The sequence below is a fragment of the Apteryx rowi genome, unplaced genomic scaffold (genome assembly GCF_003343035.1).
Source record: "Apteryx rowi isolate R43461 unplaced genomic scaffold, aptRow1 scaffold_105, whole genome shotgun sequence".
NCBI lineage: Eukaryota > Metazoa > Chordata > Aves > Apterygiformes > Apterygidae > Apteryx > Apteryx rowi.
Genome location: NW_020447253.1, coordinates 155,237 through 168,788, shown reverse-complemented (window position 1 = coordinate 168,788; position 13,552 = coordinate 155,237). Strand labels below are relative to the sequence as shown.

The following is a 13,552-nucleotide window of genomic DNA, read 5'->3' as shown; positions in this document are numbered from 1 at the left end:
ATATTTTAAGGGCTTTGAAGGAATTCAAAATTGAAATAAAAAAATAGTTTAGAACTTGATCAAAAAGTCCAGCTATGTCAATCAAAATGTTTCTCTGGACTTCAGCAAGTACATGTAATACCATTCAGCAGTCTCTGGAAATCTTTGCTTACGTGGATTAAATCCCCTAACACCTGCTCAATTAAAGAAATGCAATTATTATATCCATTTCAGAAATATGTAGACATATTTCTGCACAGAATGGGTGCAACAATATTGATAAATGCACATTGAGAAATTTTCCACTGATTTCTAATGATTACTCCAAAACTATAGAGCAATTACCAGTGAACTTTTCTCTAGCCAGTATGTCACAGTGGTATTTTGGGCTGGTGTGGTTTATCCTGTACCAAACTTAAGCATAAATATATTTTTCAATAGGAGGCATTCTCAAACTGTTAAACACGAATTACAACAGGCACATTTCTACATACCTGGAAACAATTCAAAGAGGACTCATTAAAACAGAACCTGATTTTAGAATATACAGTCTTCTTTCATCTGACTGGAAAAGGCTAACTCTAGTTGATTTTGAATTTACTATAAACTTACTATCTTGTTATTAATTCACCGTGATTTACATGTATTTAACCAGAAATGGAATCGATTCCCCTTTCAACTTATTAAAAGGAAAAAACTGTGCAAAGAAAGGCATACTGTGTGGGAACGGGAGAAAGGAAGAGCAAGAAAGATACTGAAGGAAAAGTGAAAAAAGCAAGATGCAGAAAAAATTCATACAGTGAAAGAAATAGGAATTAATGAGAAAATAGGGAAATAAAGGGAATTTTTTTTTGCACTCAAAAAAAAGGAGGAATATTGTGTATTTACTTACTTAATTTTGACAAATTTACGACATGGCACAGTGTTTTTTTGGCAAGTTTCCATCAAAGGATCCACATCCTCAACAATGACAAAGGGAGCCTCCTCCAGGGTGACAATGCTCAAATGGTTATCGTCTGGGTCACTGTCTGCAAAAGAGCTATACCTTGGCCAGACAGAGTACTTCAGACTCAGTGAGTTGTTATCCCATTTTCCCACCTGAAATGCGAAGACATACATGCTGCTGATACCTTCTTGTTTGTTTTCGACCAATGAGATCTAACATTAAATTTGCTGAGATACAGTTATGGGAAATTGTATTACAAAGACAGTTGTCTTAGATTTTCATTATCAAAACTTCCTTAGAACTCTTTAGTAATTGCATTAAGTGAGAAAATGCATTGCAGTAAAGACAAATAAGACTGCTATTTTAAGAGGTAACAACTTTATAAAGACTGGATGACATCAGTTATCGCTCTCTAACACATGGCTACAAATGCACGAAAATTTGACATGTATCATTTGCACTGGAACCAGAACAGCAAGCAGATACTCCATCTGCAATGGGGATGAGTTTGCAGTAGTCAGCAAACAAGCCTCAGTGGGGGAGAGAGGGATAAACCCCTCAAAAACCCCTCAGACTGATGACCAAGCTATCAGAACATTATTTTTGTATCTTGTCAAAAGACAAATCTCTTCCATTTATTACAGCTGTCTTTAGAGATGTTAGTATTTTACCTAGTACTGGGGTTCCATTACACCTGGCCCAGACCAAATTACATTTTTAGTAAACACAAATTCCAATTGTGCACGATTTAGTTCAATAATGTATTTTATTCTGTCTTAGTTAATGCCAAATAATCTTAAAGGTACAACAAGTAATCAAGTAAATCTCAACCCTTAAAGTAAATATGTACTTTTATCACTTAGAGGGAATGCAAGAAAGCATACTCCATTTTAATTTAAACTTTTCTATGTATTTACTATTATAAATTTTCCTTCTAAACTAGCCCACATTTTTTTCAGCTGCCAGAACACCAGCAAGTAGCAAATGATTCATAAATTATTTAAATATCTTGAAAACCTTAGCATTTTCTTTTTCATATTGTGCTTAACTACTTTGCATCTATAAATCTAATTGCATGTTTTATCTGACTAGTGATGACAGACAACATAAATGAGCTAACAATCAACAAAATTTATAACACAAGGCCTTTTAATAATCCTTCAGTTACTTAAGCTAAACAAATTATAACATAATCATGAGATTGACAAAATATTTGTTTTGCAAGGAAAACAGGCTGAAATTAACAGTACAGTATTCCACAGTCAGGTTCAGAAAAGCATAAGAAACTGTCACCCCCTTCTGTTTTCTAAAGACTTAAAAATGAATCACAAAAGCACTTGAGGAATATGATTTATATACATTCCTATTGAGGGAAACACATAAGCACATACCCTTTGCAGTTTGCTTTCCATCCTGTTTATAAGGCATGATGTTTTACTAAGCTTTAAGATAAGATACAAAAATGCCAAATCTCTGTACTTTGAATTTCCTAACTTAAATGTATCTCAAGGGAATTAGGAATTCAAATCTAAATGAGTGGGAGCTGGGCACCGGATTTCTGAATACCACTTAGACAGTTCGAGTACGAAATTGAACCAAACTCAACAGATGAAGCTTTTGCAAGAAAACCAATTTCACGCACATGGAAACAAACCTATTTAACTCTGTATGAGACAGCTGCATCATAAAAATGGGTTGATTGTCAAGTTATAGTATATACTCTCATTCGCAGCAGAGTCTGTGCCTGCGTACGCTCGCTTACAGAGTGCTCTTTATGCCTGCACCCTAAGCGTTCCTTGAAGTTGGCCCACAGGAACGGGGAAAATTCCAGCCAGAGTAGTACTTCAGCCTAACAAAGTGCAAACGTGCCAAGTGAAACATCAATTTCAACAGTGGGGAAAAAAGTGGAACCACGTGCCATACCACCTGCCTATCCCAACCAGCAAAAATAAAAGAAATGTGACAGGGATTCAGTTGCGTTTGTGTGCTCGGGAGCATGGCCGTGGCAGCACCTGCCTTTCCAAATCACTAGATACCGGATGATGGGAGGAGGCAGGCAGCTCTGCATAATTCAGAAGTGTTTCTCCCTGCAAACCACCCCCTTGCGGTTGCATCAGTTCATATGGAACAACAGGAACATGAGCGGCTCGCAAGAATATGAGCTCACCTGATCCTGTCAAAAATACAACTGTTTTGTTGTTTTTAAACAAAGAATCATGATCCTCTTTCAATGTTTATAATTGGATTAACTGCCATTTTACTGTTCTGAGGAGGACATAAATGGTGATATTTTTAAACAGCTGAATTTGGGAAAATGTTAATTTCCTTTAACAGTTGCATCTCTATGGAAAAATGTTTTGTGGTGAGCAAGTCTCAAAAGTTAGGTCCAAAATTTGTATCTGTGGCATTCAATGGATTTATCTCAACATTCACTCGTTGTTACCTTATTTAAAAAATAATTAAAAACTAAGACCTTGCCTTCCTATTTTGCTGTCCAAATAGGTCTACTGCTGCAGTCCCAGGGTGTCAGACTGACTTCGTCTGGGCTTTAGGCGGTGCACAAAGCACACGCCCGTTGCTGATTGTCCCCTCTATCACCAATACTGTGAGTAATCCACAGTGTCAGGAAGCACAATGAAAGAAAAGTACAAGAGGAAGATTTCAACGTCATGAAGGGTGGTAGAAAAAAAATGGCAGAACAGTTTGGAGGGAACCTTGCTGGTGGGCTAAGAACGGCAAATGAGGAAGGATATTAATTAGAAAATGCCTGCAGGTCATTCTTCTTGTTTGGGAAATGTTTGTGCTAGATTTTATCTATTCTAATTAAGAAATGGTTAGCACAGATGTTGTATTTACTCTGTTGCAAAGGCTGGACTCATAAGTGAAGAGTTTCCATCTTTACTTGCTATTTTGATTTCTAAATAGCTGTACTGTTGAAGAAGAGATGTTGCACTTCCTTCTATCTTTCAGCAATAGTTTTGAATGGTGACATCACTTTTTTCATATTCATTTATGGAGGATAAGACTTTAGACCATTTAAGATAAGACCATTTAATGGAGGATAAGACTTTAGTTTTATGCAAATATGGAAGGGAGAGCCTTGTTCCCTCCTTTCAGGATGCTGAACTGCACCATCTCACGGTCAGTGCAGCCAAGGCTGTCCCTGACCTTCACAACCCCAACCAGGTCTTCCTTGTTTGTAAGTATAAGGTCCAGCAGAGCCATCTCCCCTCATCAGCTTCTTAATCACCTGTTTCAGGAAGCTGTCATCAATACAGTCCAGAAACCTCCTGGATTGCTTGTGCCCTGCTGCGTTGTCCCTCCAACCAGCTATCAGGGTGGTTAACGTTCCCCACAAGGACCAGAGCCTGTGAACACGAGGCTTCTTCCTGTTATCTGAAGAAGACCTCATCAACTACTTCTTCTTGATCTGACAGTCGGTGGCAGACACCCATCATGACATCACCGACATTGGTCTGCCCCCTAATCCTCACCCATAAGCTCTCAGCTGGCTCATCACCCGTCCCCAGGCAGAGCTGCAGGCACTCCCACTGCTCTCTCCCATACAGGGCAATTTCCTCTCTCATGATAGAGTCGACGGTGCTTTCCATTAGCAGAGTTGACAAAAGTATCACTTGAAGCTAACATTTTGTCCTTCTGCATGAACATTCACTAATATTAAATATAATTAATAAAACTGAAACCATGACACATTAAACCAAAGTATCTAAGTTCCTTTGGGGTTTTAATAAAACTCAGGCTCTTAATTCATTTAAAGGAATTAATTTCACCTTAACTTCCAATTTTATCCACTACTTCTGAAAAAGCAGCATGCACTTTCAACCAAAAATAATCATGATCATTTTCATATTTACCATAAGGCTCTGAGCATAGACTGAATTTTATTCACTGTGAAGCAGTCATTCAACAGCTTGGTTACATTCTCTTAAGTGAGATAAGAAAAGGATATTTTCAGACTCTGATGTCAATTTTTTAAAAAAGCAGAAAAGATTACTGGTTATTTGAAGAAGAATCTTCTCAGAAAGATTTTTATATGGGCAACCAATACACTTGTTTAGATTAAAAAATATATTTTGCAATGGTTTGGAGATAACTATCCTGAAGAGGGAAAAATGTACTTACAGACAAGATGGGATCATAGTCAATGACTGCAGTTGAGTCACTTAAAATTCCTATTACCTGCTGAAGCTTAGCACATTATAAAAAAAAACACACGGGACTGACAATCTTGCCAGATCGTTAGCAATACCATCAACTCCTCATTGCTCTTAGAATGATTCATACTGAAAGAACTAAAGTAACTAAACCTCCCCTGCAAGCTGGATAGCTAACTGAAACTCCATTTTCCAGGTACATAAATTAGGGCATATGCTGGCTATTGTAGAGACTAGTAAAAGCTGGCATGCCAAAAAAACCTGCACACTGCTTAGGAAAAAATCCCAAGTTATAACAACATTCATAGTCATTTTATCACAGAGTTTGTTTATGAATATAATATAGAAGATGATTGCTTACAAAGCGTAAAAACTTGTGATTACACTGCAAACTCAAATGTTAAGTTCTCATTCAACACTGGTTGTTAAAGTGACTTACCTATGATAACAAAGCAAAATATCTGAGGAGTTAAAAATAAAATGCAAATCCTGGCTTCTCCTATAAAGGCCACTATAAATACTATAGAATATGAATAAGTTCATATACAGAACATGAAAAGCAGAATATGAAAAGTTCAGTTGCTGTTCTCGGTAGAAGACAGCAGTGATATTTGAATAAACCATTTTACAGTGAAATAGCTTACCAACGTGGACAGTTTCAAAACGCAGTTGTCTCTGGTGTTTTGCAGCACTCACTGTGAGTATACGTGCATGCCTGACTTTCTACAGCAAATTTTCAGAGCGTGCTACTTAGTGATCATGATAACTACGGACAAAATGAGCTGAAAAAGGGCATCCTCCGAGCAAGTCCAAACATCTAGATTTGAGATAGAATGGGTTTGTCTTTAAACTACCATGATTACTACTATTGGTATCACAGATATAGCCTTTATGCAATGTTTTATAATGTTAATGACAAACAATTTGAATGCTAGAACACATTTGATATGTATGCTTTTGGTGAAAAACTCTAAGTGAGAGGAATAATTCTCAACTAATTAATGAATGAAATTTTAAGTTTTTGAAATTTAGATGTGCAAGTATACTACCTGGGGGGGGGGGGGATAAGAAGAAAAGCTAGTCATAGTCTGAAACCCTGCGGAGGACCCTGGAGAAAAATATCAAATAAAAAAACAGCTTTTGCCTGTTTAAACATTGTTTAGCTACAAATACTTGAGCACAACACAAAACTGAAACACTAAGCAGACTGTTCACCAAGTATACAAAATTCAAATTTGCAATTTAAACTACCAGCCTCAAGTATGGAAAATAGGCTACTTTTGCATTTGGTCTAGGTTCTTTGCATATAACTGCAAAAAATGCCTTTAAAGCCTAAATTACTCTTTAAAATGTCACAGGTTATCTTTCTGCAATGCAAAGTTATATTTGTGTGGTATGCACCACAGGAATTTAAATTGAAAGAAAAATATGCACCCAGAATTGTCTCACAACAACTAAGATTTAATGACTTTTTATAGCAAGCGGTATAAAAAAAGTCATGAAATCCGAAGTCGCTGGTCTGATGCAGGCTATGCTAAACTGTTAATAATAGAAAGACAACACTATCAAACAGAAGCCAAAGATACTGCTGTTATGCATCAATGAGCTGCAACTTGGTCCTCCTAGATTTCCTCTAAGGATGTTAAAGGTATAATATTGTGATTCATTGTGGTTTAATTTTGAAAAATTCAGATATCTGATGGATTTGAATCATACTGCAAAACCGAAGGAGCCTACATACCTAAAAAGAGCAAAGGAGAGAACTGTGAACAATATAAACAATATAAAACAATATAAAAGCTTAATATCTACACTGTTTCTTGTTAGCTACCACATAATAATACTAAAGTTGAAGAAAAACTGAAGGACTTATTAGAGATTTTATATTTTAAAAGCAAATGTCAGGAGAATACTCATTCCAAAATCAAGAGAAAGAAACAAGTGGAATGTAGGGATCACTTGCCCAAGTCTGTTTAAACATTTGTTCAAATAACTATTATGTAAAGGAATAATTTAATTTTGATGAAGATGTCATACCTATAGTTGTAGAATTGCTATCTAGAAATACATTCTAACTTATTACAATAGCGTAGAGATAAATTTGAGGAGAAAGAGTTTCAACATTTTCAACTGTTTGGGTTGCAGATTGATGGGAATTTGAAATTAACTTTTTTTCTCTGAAACAGAACACAAACATTTTTAATATCTCAAAACTTTTTGGGTGGTCAGAAAAATGAATTCCTCGAGTGCCACTGGAAGCAAGACTCCTGCCCTGCAGCACAGGCCTGAAAGCACAGCACCATGCTGGTGCGCAGCCAGACACACTCCGTTCTGCTTCATGGAGAATCTGATGTATCTGAGCTCATGTGGCAGGCCCAGACATCTTGAATTTAAAATAAAGCCAATATATGATGTAACATTTATCCTTGGTGTGGCCTCTCCCCAGTGACAGCAAATTTAGCTGTAGACAAATCAGGGCAGTTTTCTCAATATCTCTTGCCTCCGTTTCAGCACATAACATATTCCTTTCCTCTTCCCTAGGAAGCTAAGAATATTTAAGATCATTCCCCACCTAAGTGTAACACAGTTATTCACACCTGCACCCATGTGCTGGTAAGAAATCTCATGCGCTCAGGAATCATTTCCTTAGCACCTCTAGGCACAGGTAGTACACAGGAAAAATCTACCTATTTTTCTAAAGTATGCTCTTTTAACATCTCTTTTTCATTGAAGTAACATGACTTTTTTTAGAATGACACCCATTTACTTGAACATTAAATACAGTAGAGAAGGAACATTTGGACTTCTGGATTATGCAAGCTGAAAGATGGAATTACTGAGTAGTTCAAAGACAGGTCTGAAAATTAGATTTATGCTCCAACCTTAAACCCAATTAACTACATTTAGTTACAGTGTGCGGCAAATAGAGCTACAGAGAATAGAATAGCATGCTTAGAGTGCAAAGAGCATAAAAGCGGGTCTAGAAAGAGAGCTTTCTTTCTGCTTAAACTTCCTAAGAATTCAATTAACATTACTAGAGAAATTAAAAGGGAAAACGAGCTTATTCTCAGCAGACACTACAGTATATCTGTGTTGCTAGATTAAAAAGGGGCGGGGGGAAGAACGCAAAACTACCTTAAGGTGGAGTTGAAAGTAATAAACACATTAGTGTGTGTTTGTAAAGCAAACACATTTCAAACAGAAAATTCAAGCTAAGAATAATGTTCAAAAAAATACAGACATGCTCTGGTATGGAACTGTCAAAAAACAGATCCAAATAACCTTTATTCTCCCGTGTTGAAATGCCACAAAATATCCAGAGGTTTTTGATTCCTGATTAGATTGATAATGATGTGGCTTCAGTCTCAGAGAAATAAGGAAGATGGTATTCATTTGAAAAAAGGGCAATGGAATTGTCTTCAGGAAAGGTCCTGCCCCAAACTATACGAATCTTTTGTTTATGGCCAAAAGACTGGGACTCAAACTGGGACTCACACACAAAGGGTTTGATTCACTATTGTAAGTGCAAAACAGCTTCAGGCATGGAGTTGCAACCACTGCTTTCGTTATACAAATACGTGTATGTATGCAATCGTGTACTTTTTGAACATTCCCTTGACTATTTCTTCCATCTTCATTTGCACTCTGGAATTTTCCCTTTGGTTTAATCTCTGCAGGATACAGGAACACAGAGTAGCTGAGAGCATGGAAGAGCTCCTTTGATGTCAGCCTGAATTAGCAGCTATGAGATCCTCCTCTCGTTCACGCTGGACTAAATGCCCTACAAACAGACCGTATTACATGGAGTGATCCCCCTCATCTCTGCATGTTCATCTTCTGAAGATTGCAGCTGAGGAGGGTGATAATGAACCATTTGTGGCATTGCTGTATAACAGTTAGACAAACATGGCTAGTCTAAGCAAGAAAGAAAAAAGAAAACTAGCAAAGTTATTCATTATGGTACCTCACAGAGTCCCCTCCCCAGCTGCGGTAGCTGGTACAATCTCTAAATAAGACAGCAATGGTTGACACAACCCTAGCGACCCATGGGCACAGAGACCAACGTGTCAGAGAAACAGAGCAAACAGAGGCGAGCAGGACCTTCCCTGCGTGCCAGCGCGGGCACGTGAAGGAAGTCTGTCACACCGGCACACCTCGCAGACAGCAAACAAATCCACCCTGTCATATCACCCTCTTCCCAGCAGATGGGAACGGTGCACAAGACACAGTCATTATCCTTGTGCAAGCAAAACGTTACATGATGAAATGGACACTATATGCGCCCCCAGCACTGTCCAAGTCACTAAACCTTGCTAAGGTTCTTGCTGTGCTAGATATATGCATCTACTGCAAACATATTTTTGAACTGCCTCACTTTTGTGAAGAAAATAATGCTGAGCAATTGCATAATCTAACCTGTCTTGCTTTGTAGAAAAGCTGTTATCTTTATTCCATCACACTTTTCCACTTCCAAGGAATTAAGGGGTGGTTTTAAGTCAATAACTGGAGAGCATAAACTAACTTTGTTAGGTTAGCAGTAACAAGCAACTGCAGGGCGAGGCACGAGCAAAACCCTTTCCTCCAGAAACAGCATCTGTTGTACACCTTCTGCTGCAAACCTTTGTGTCGCTTCATATTTTTGAATGTCCATATTTCACAACAACATTCTAAGTCTAAAAGAAAAAATACTGTATAAGCACTTTCATGTCTTACTAATAGGGAATTGTAATAGGGAATTGTCAAACCTAGGTGGTTTGAAGACATCCATTTTAAGACTCTGAAGTATTCAAAATTTGCTGCAAAATCTCATATGGGGTATGCAAATGTACTGCTCTTTCCTCATGGGCGCTCCTTATGCTGATAGCAAAGCACCAATACTGTGATCGCCAGGGCTCAAAGGAAAACAAAATGCCCAGAGAGTTTATAGAAAAACAGGGAGAGAAAAAAGCTACCAGCTCCTGTAGCCTCATCGTTTAGTACAGAATTAATAATGAGCACTCACCAAATCCTCAGTGGTTGGTATAGTCTTGGCTTTAGGAAACGTCCCAACTATTTTTATGTAGCACAAGAACTCAGACTCATGCCAGAGAAACCATTTTAGAAGTTGATTATGTCATTAAAGAGGAAAGGAGCTAAACATACTGGCAGCCCCCTACCTCTCCCACCCGGCGCTGGAAGCCTTTTTGTCCTTCTCCGCACTCAGTTAAGATCTGGCTCTCCGGAGGTCTCCAGACGGCCACCTTCGCTTCGGGAGAGGAACAGCTGCACTGAAAGTCCTCCTACTCCTTTTCTCTCCTCTCCAGCACTAGCTGCAAAGCACAGGAGCAAAGCACACTTCACTGCTCCTTTGCATGACAGCTATGATTCCTTCTCAGCAACAGAGAGAACCACCATCCCTTTTTAGGATTACAGCATTTAAGAAATGCTGCAGAACAATTGCAGCAATTCGGACTGCATTCAGCACAGTAAAGGTCAAAGGAAGCGCCTTTAAGCCAAACAAAAGCTCACTGGTACAGAAACAACATACTCAACAATAAGTGTCAGGATAGGCATATTTACAGTAAGACTAATAGACTAAGCAACAAGGATGGAACAAAGAAAATAACAAAATAGCAAATGTTAAAGAGGTATTGCTGTATCTGCTATGCAAGATGCAAAGTTCTGCTTAAAAACCTTTCCGTATCATACTAGGCCACAGAACTACAGTATGTCCCAGGCACAATATATAGCAGTAAATGGATCACACAATTTCAGCTGTCCTAGTTAAAGTATATACATTTCTTCACAACCTGTAGTGAATGTCTATCATGAGGCATCATGATTTTTCAGCTGTCACGACACCAGCTCTGGATGCAACTGAGTTTTCCTGGGAAATCGCCCTGAAGTATCTCAGTGATGTTTTATCATCATAATACTCTGACACAAAGCACTGTAAGAAATCTGACCTAGCGTTATGCTTTCCAGTTCTTGTCCGGTGAAGTTTCACCTATAACGTTGTATCCGAGAGTTGTCTTCTCTCAGCTACGTGGACTGGATGTTATGAGGCAGACGGAGCTCTCCGTGAAGAACGCGGTTCATTTACCCCAGGCAGGGATCACACACCCCCTGCCCACTCATTGCTGCTGCGGTACAAGTGCGTACCACCTGACACAGAGCTCGCAAACCTGGCATATGCAAGTTAATCAGAACAAAATCTAGTTCCACATTGCATGTTGCATTAATACAAAGTTAAAGATGACTGGTTATAATTATAATAAATCTGAATATAAGAAGTAATGATTCTTGCAACGACATTTAACTAGCAACTGCTAGCTATGTAATATCTGTTACTCTTGCTTCTTGTAAAATTTCATTGGCTACAAAAATATTGGACTTTCACATCTCACAAATTCTCCCAACACTTAGAAACACTTCTTTGCACAGGAGAGGGCAGGTGCTCACTTCCTTCCCTACATCAACAGGTTTTTCCATAATCCAAACGCAGCCAGTAACGTCACGCAGACTGTACCTTCCAGGAAGCACTCACACGCACCAATGTAAGGAAGAAATCAAAATTTAAACTACAACTTTAGCCATATTAGTGCAACAATTAGACTTTTCAAAAAAGAGAAGGAAATGCAGACAATAGTGGTAATTTTATCTATACCTATCTGGGAGCACTAGTGAAAATTGTTTCTATTCTGGTACTCATCTTTACAGGTGTAAAACACTCTTCTTTAATTGCAATACAGTGTTCCCAACCTTGTTGAACATATATGATATACACAGCTAATTAAAGTGCCTGTGTTGACCTAATTTAGCCACTGTTAATTATATTCCAGTGTGCAAATTTAATATTGGATGGAGATGTTTTATTTCCAATTAATCTTCCAAGCTTTAAAAAAAAAAGGGACTCTGAAGTTTGAAACTGAGTGAAGTTAGGGGGCTGGGCGAGAGTCACCCCACGCGGAGATGGACCCCGCGAGGCCGCTGCCGCCGGCACCGCTGCCCTGCGCTGCCGAGGTTTGCCGCAGAGCTCGCAGCGTTCCTTTAGCACTTTGGTGGTGTTTGGCCAACACTGTTACTTCTGGCAAATTTATGGAGTTTCATTGAAACACACACATTAAACTTGTCTTATTAAAAATCTCTTGCCTGAGAACAGCAGCCCCTTTGCCTGTCAAGATTAGCAGAAAGAATATGAATGTTGATGTCAGAAGTTTGAGCAGCTGCTTGTCAAAATATCTTGCTGGATGCCTGCTGAACATGCCCAAAAGTGATCTGCAGTCTCCAAACTATTATCAGCCAACCAGCTTTTTTCAGAATGGGACAAATCTCTCAGTCAACCCCATTTATGTGGGAAGTTTCCATTTCAAAGTTTTGATGTTGGGTCATTTGTACAGGAAAAAGGAACTTACTTTCCTAGGGTAAGATGTATGCTCTTCGACTATGGTTTAATGGATTTTCTATAACCTCAAGCCTTGAGACAAGTATGTCAATTTTGAGACCAAGGAAAAATTGTATTTAAGTAAAAGCAGATTATTATACTAAAGCCAAAGGAAACTGAATTGAGTTTTCATATTAAATCTTGTATTTTCAAGAGAAGATTGGGTAAATAAATAATAACTACTTGCAATTTCTATGTACATTAGTTACAAGGATTAGCAGACTGTTGCATTATCAGTTTTTCACACAAGTGAATCATTTTACTAGATTTTACTAGACTTGATGTTTTCCATATAGGATTGAGGCTATTTAATAAAACTTCAATAGAACAAATCTGTGAAACTCATTGAAATAATGTAATTGGAAGTAAAAGCATGCACCTGTCTGAAAACTCAAAGCAGGAAACATTGGATCTCAGACAATCTCCAACCTAGACAGTTTTAAAATTGAGCAGAGCAGCTACCACAAGGAGAAAGAAACAAAGAGAAGAAAGAAATTTGCTAAGAGATGTGGAGTGAGAAAAGAGACTTGAAAAAACACATAAAGATGGCATTACAGATAGGTTTGAAAAAACTGCTGGGTTGGGCAAGGACCTTTCTATGTCTCTAAGTCAGAGGAACTTTTCTATTATTTCTAAAGTGCATAATGAAACTCTGCTGCTATAAATCTGGGGTGCACAAGTATGGCCAAGAGCAGCTTGCCAGGATAATTTGTCTATCTGTCTTCCCCCATACAGGCAAGGATCAGCTTGTGGTCACAAGAATAATTCCAGCGATGACAGCCCGTTCTGGCCACCTTTCTCCTCTCCCCTGCGACGTAGTTAAACCTGGCCTCCGTCGCACAGCCCTACGCTGGGGAAGCAGACACGAAGCTGCAGCTGGGGCGGGCTGCCTCTGCCAGAGCGACTCGCCTGACCTGCTACCAACAGGGCTCGAAAGCCAGCGAGGGGGCCGCCAGAAGTAGGTGCGTAAATTATTCTGGGCAGCAGCCGCCCTTCAGTCACTCTTTTTTCCCCCCCAGAAAGGCTGCA

General features: G+C 38.7%; 1 protein-coding gene across 1 annotated transcript in view; it reads right to left on the bottom strand.

Annotated features, from left to right (window-relative positions):
• Window positions 1-13,552, bottom strand: part of GRIN2A (glutamate ionotropic receptor NMDA type subunit 2A) — a 183,281-nt gene that overhangs the window by 47,190 nt on the left and 122,539 nt on the right. Inside the window, exon 4 of the mRNA XM_026068603.1 lies at window positions 872-1,077. Within this exon, the coding sequence (XP_025924388.1) occupies window positions 872-1,077 (206 nt within the window). The remainder of the gene's footprint in view (window positions 1-871; window positions 1,078-13,552) is intronic.